This window comes from Carlito syrichta, unplaced genomic scaffold (genome assembly GCF_000164805.1).
Source record: "Carlito syrichta isolate Samal-C Ts95f unplaced genomic scaffold, Tarsius_syrichta-2.0.1 Scaffold311913, whole genome shotgun sequence".
Lineage (NCBI taxonomy): Eukaryota > Metazoa > Chordata > Mammalia > Primates > Tarsiidae > Carlito > Carlito syrichta.
In genome coordinates this window covers 77,517-83,331 of record NW_007256009.1, presented here as the reverse complement: position 1 = coordinate 83,331, position 5,815 = coordinate 77,517, and the positions used below count along the sequence as shown (strand labels likewise).

The 5,815-nt window shown below is 51.5% G+C and overlaps 1 protein-coding gene across 1 annotated transcript; it reads right to left on the bottom strand.

Annotated features, from left to right (window-relative positions):
- Nucleotides 1-309: 309 nt before the first annotated feature.
- MRGPRD (MAS related GPR family member D) lies at nt 310-1,272 on the bottom strand. Its single transcript, XM_008069313.1, has one exon. The coding sequence runs from the start codon at nt 1,270-1,272 to the stop codon at nt 310-312; it is 963 nt and encodes a 320-aa protein (XP_008067504.1).
- Between the last annotated feature and the right edge of the window lie 4,543 nt (nt 1,273-5,815).

The window sequence follows — 5,815 nt, the reverse complement described above, 5'->3', positions numbered from 1 at the left end:
TTAACAAGTGAGCCAGGCTGGATGGCGCACGCCTGTAGTTCCAGCTACTTGAGAGGCTGAGGCGTGAGGATTGCCTGAGCCCAGCAGGTTGTGGCTGCAGTAGCTGTGAGCATGCCACTGCACTCCAGCTTGGGCGACAGGGTGAGACCTTACCCCCACAAAAGGCGGAAAAAGACCCCCAAAAGGCAAGCTGCAAAGTCCCTGGGGCCCCCACCGCAGGCCACCCAGGTGAGGGCCAGGCACAGGGACCCGGGATGCAGCTCTGGGCGGTCCGGGAATCTCCAGGGCGGGGCTGCCCCAGTGGCCATCTCAGGCCCCCGCCTTGTCGCTGTCCGTGGGGGGCGTCTCCCCTCCCCCCAGCTCGGGTTCCTCCTGCAGCGCCTGGAGGAGCACGACCTTCAGGGACCCCCGCAGCCGGAGGCTTCTCCGGGCGCCCACCAGGAAGTAGATGGCAGGGTTGGCACTGCTGCTCACGGACGAGGAGAGGCGCGACACGCAGGCGTACACCAGCAGCACGTCGGGCGGCAGGCCCACCCAGAACAGGACGAACCAGTAGAGGCCCAGGGGCAGCGAGCAGACCAGGAACACGAGGACGGAGGCCAGGACGATCACGTACAGGTGCGTGGACCGCCGTTGCCACTGCCGCGCGCTTCTGCGCACCTGCACAAAGAGGGTCACGCTGGACACGGTCATCACGGGGGTGAAGACCCCCATGATCAGGGCGCTCAGGGTCATGTCCACCATGAAGCACCGCCTGGGGTCGGCGCGCCACAGCCTGCCGCAGAAAAGCGTGGTGAATGTGTTCAGAAGGAGAGCCAGCGCCCAGAGTAGGGCGCACACCAGGGCCGGCAGGCTCCGGTGCTGGTGGCCTTTGACCCAGAGGGGGAAGAGGACCGACAGGCAGCGCTGGGCGCTGATGGCCATCAGCAGGCTCAGGCCCGCCGTGTAGGCGAAGAACTTGACCCTCTCGATCGCCTCGTGGGCCAGGGCGCGGGCGCCGGCCAGGGGCCGGGTTTCCAGACTCAGCATGGAGGCCATGCAGAGGAGGAAGAGGAGGTCGGCCCCCGCCAGGTTGAGGACGTAGGTGCAGAAGGGCGTCCTCTGAAGGCGGAAGCCCAGCAGCCAGACCACCAGGCCGTTGCCCGCCATTCCGCACACGCAGGTGAACATGGTCAGGGCGCTGACCGCCAGGTAGGCTGCGTGCAGCGTCGCCTCCCGGGGGGTGTTGAGGGCCGACAGTGGGGTCGAGGAGCCGTTCGGGGTCTGGTTCATCCTACGGGAGGAAGATGAGGCCGTGTGAAGGTCTGTGTTGCTCAGACCCCGGGGGACTTCTGAGAACCTCCCCCCGGAACGACCCGTTTCGGGGGCCTCACTGCGGGTTCATTCTGCAATAGACCATGGCCACAGGGTCTCCCATGACCACCATGGCAGATACGATGTTGTGTTGTTGTTGTTTTGACTCAGGGACTCCCTCTGTCGCCCAGGCTGGAGTGCCGTGGCACCGTCATGGCTCGCCGCTGCCTCGACTTCCTGGGCTCAGGCGATCCTTCTACCTCAGCCTCCTGAGTAGCTGGGACCACAGGCACACACCCCCACGCTTGGCGAGTGTTTTGATTTTTTCGTAGAGACGAGGTCTCGCTATGCTGCCCAGGCTGGTCTCGAACTCCTGGGCTCAAGCCATCCTCCCGCCTCGGCCTCTCAGAGTGCTGGGGTGACAGGTGGGAGCCACTATGCCCAGCCAATCATGCCTTGGTAATTTTTTTTTTTTTTTGAGTTGGAGTCTCACTCTTGTCGCCCAGACTGGAGTGCACTGGCACGCTCACGGCCACCGTAGCCTCGACCTGCTGGGATCCAGCAATCCTTCTGCCTCAGCCTTCCAAGTGGCTGGAACTTGCAGGCGCACACCACCATGCCTGGCTAGTTTTTGTGATTTATTGTAGAGATGAGGTCTCACCAAGTTGCCTGGGTTGGTCTCGAACCCCTGGGCTCAGGCAATCCTCCTACCTTGGCCTCCCAAAGTGCTGGGATGACAGGCTGAGCCACCGTGCCCGGCTGGCCCATGATATTTTAATGGACACAAATGTTGTTATGATTTTGAATGTGTGCTAGTTTATTTTTTTTTGTCTCGCTCAACAAGATGCTTGTAGGATATATCCAGGTGGCTGTATGGAAAAGTAGCTTGTGGTGACTTAAAATGTCATAATAGCACATTTTTCTGCTTTTTTCGTCCATTCCTTCATGGTGGATTCTCGACTTGCTTCAAAATTCCCATGGTCCTAAAACTGTGTTGAATATCCTTAATGCATGTACCCACCAGACTCGACTCAGGATTTTTCTTGGATACTTGGGGGGACGCCCCCAAAACCCTGAATTTATTTATAAAAAATTGTGTCTTGCCGGGCTCAGTGGCTCAGCCTGTCATCCTCGCACTTTGGGGGCCGAGGTGAGTGGATTGCCTGAGCCTGCGGGTTCGAGACCCACCCAGCCAACTTGGCGAGACCTCGTCTTTACAATAAATAAAAAATCAGCCGGGAGTGGTAGCCTGCGCCTGTAGTTCCAGCTACTTGGAAGGCTGAGGCAGGAGGATCGCCAGAGCCCAGCAGGTCGAGGCTGCGGTGGCCAGGAGCAGCCACTGCACTCCAGTCTGGGCGACCGAGTGAGACTCCAACTCAAAAAAATATATACTCTCTGTTGGATGCAAAACACCTATCAAGACACTTTTTTCACTGTTCAGAACAGTCTTTGAACTTGTCGATTTAATGTCTTTTAATGCTTTTGCCGTTTTTTGTTTCACCTCTTCCACATTGGCCAAATGCTTCCCTTTGAGGACCGTTTCTCATCCAGGGAAACAGAAGAAAATTCACTTGGGGCAAAATTGCCTGAAGAGGGAAGGTGGGGCATGGAGTCAGGCTGCTTTGGGTCAAAAATGGCTGAACACTCAGCGCAGTGTGGGCAGGTGCGTGCATCAGTCCCCATCATGAAATGGGCAAACGCATTGTAAGAATCTCCAAAATAAAAATTCACTGAAGCCGAACGCAGCCTCTCAGAACAACGCTAGCTGGTTCACAGATGCCGATGGGTTCCTAGAACGCTCATCTAGTGGGCGAAGCCTGTCCTACAAGGGCCCGCCCTCCAAAAGATAATTCTGGTTTTTTTGGGGAGGCGTATCTCTCAGATACTCTGGGAATGGGGTTGCTGGGTCATAAGACAGATGCATGTTTAGTTTCACCAAATATTGCCTGGCCCCTTTCTTGGGTGATTGCCTCTTGTTTCACTTCTACCAGTAGAATAGGAAGGTTCTCGTTTGCCCATTCCCTCACCAACACTTGGTGTTATGTGCTTTTCTCATTTTTGCCAGTTGAATCATTGCAAAGTGATATCTTGATGTTCTAGCATGCGTTTCTTTGATTTATGGTAAGCTTGAACATCAATTTGCATATTTGCTAATTTCTCCTTCTTTGAATTGCCTGTTCATATCTGTTGCCCATTTTAAAACTGGGTCTCCTTTCTATTCCTTTCTGATTTGCAAGAGTTGTTTGTATTTTAGGTATTAATGCCTTGCTGGGATTAGACATTGCAGGCATTTTTTTCTCTGAAATCTCTCTTCTATGGGGCAACTTTATCTGTTGTGAACTTTTTTTTTTTTTTTTGAGTTGGAGTCTCACTCTGTCGCCCAGACTGGAGTGCAGTGGCCGCTCCCGGCCACCACAGCCTCGACCTGCTGGGCTCCGGCGATCCTTCCGCCTCAGCCTTCCGAGTAGCCGGAATTACAGGCATGTGCTACCACGCCCGGCTGATTTTTTTATTTATTGTCGAGATGAGGTCTCACTGCCCAGGCAGGTCTCGAACCCGCGGGCTCAGGCAATCCACTCACCTCAACCCCCCAAAGCACGGGATGACAGGCTGAGCCACCGAGCCCAGCTTCTGACTTTATTTAGAACATTTTTGTCTATGTTCATAAGTGAAATTGGCCCGCAATTTCCCTTCACTTACTATCCTCGTCTGTTTTTTAATTTCAAAGCTATGAGGTGATCCTGGCTTCATAAAATGGGGTTTTCTCTACTGTCCAGAACAGTTTGTATCCTGCAAGGATTATCTTTCTTTGAAGGTTTGGCAGAAGGTAAGGCCATCTGGTCTGGTAATTTTTATGTGATTGTGAGTGGATGAGCCTGCTTTCAAAAAGAACTACAAATCCAATTTATTTAATGTTTTAGATGTATCAGGCATTTAATCTCTTCTTGAGTTAGAGTAGGTAATATTATTTGTCTAGAAAATGGTTTTGCTTTCTGGTTTCACATTTATCATCACAATACAGTATTCTCTCATATCCGCTTACAAATTTTGAAAACTCATTTCTGTCTGCCATTCTTTGTGACTTCACTAATTTTTTTTTTGAGCAATTGATTTGTTTGTTGAGAGCTATTTTAAAAAAATGATCTCCACTGTTTCTTTGTTTCCTTAATGTATGCTATTAGTTCTTCGACTTTTTTTGGATTTACCTTATGACTCTTTGTTTACAGCTTCTTGTGTTGAGTGCTTAGGTAATTCTTTTCAAACCTGCATCTTTTGCTAACAGGCATTGAGGGCTTAAAATGTACCACGAGCCAGGCGGGGTGACTCACACCTGTAATCCCAACACTTTGAGAGGCGGAGGCCAGAGGATTGCCTGAGCTCAGGAGTTTGAGACCAGGCTGGGCAACTTGGCGAGACCCCGTGTCTACAATACATCAAAAAATTAGCCGGGCGTGATGGTGGCACGTACCTGTGGTTCCAGCTACTTGGAAGGCTGAGGCGAAAGGACTGCCTGAACCCAACAGGTCGAGGCTGCGGTGGCCGTGAGTGTGCCACTGCCCTCCAGCCTGGGTGACAGAGTAAGACTCTGACTCAAAAAAAATGTACTATGAAGCATGTTTTATGAGTTGTGTGATATAGTGTTTTCATTGTTGTTCACGCCTAAATATGCTACAATCTTAAACTATTTTAAATATTAAAGTTAAAAAAATTTTTTTTGAGTGGAGTGCAGTGGCACCTCACGGCCACCACAGCCTTGAGCTCCTAGGCTCCGGCGATCCTCCCGCCTCAGCCTCCCGAGTTTCTGGGACTACAGGCACGTGTCACCATGCCCAGCTAATTTTTTGATTGATCGTAGAGACGAAGTCTCACCAAGTTGCCCAGGCTGGTCTCAAACCCCTGGACTCAGGCAGTCCTCTTATCTCTGCCTCCCAAAGTGCTAGGATGACAGGCGTGACCGTGCCCGGCTGTTCAGCAGTTTTTTGACCAATAGCAGCAGGACTCTCATGCCCCCACCCTCCCTAGTCACCTGATCTCCCCTTGAGTGACTTCTGTTTGTTTTCCCGGATGAAAAAAGCCCTCAAAGAGAGACACTTTGCCAACGTGGAAGAGGGGAAACCAAGAAGGGCAGAAGCGCTAAAAGGCTTCAAAATGGATGAGCTGAAAGACTATTTTGGGCAGTGAAAAAAGTCTTGATAGGAGTATTGCATCCAACGGTGAGGACTTTGAGGGTGACTGAAATTTAAACATGGAAGAATAGAGACAATCTTGTATAAATAAATTCTGGGGTTTCTTTGGTTCCTCCCTTGTATACCCATATCCATATATATACGAAGGGTGCCCCCAAAAGTATACACATTTTAAGAAAGGAAAAAACTGTGTTGCGGCCATAAAGAAGGACAAACATAAGGGCTTCGCAGCAACTCGGATGGATTTAGAGTCCGTCATACTCAGAGATCTATCACAGAAGCAAAGAGCAGAGTACCATATGTTGTTCTCGCTCACAAGCGGACCTTGAACAATT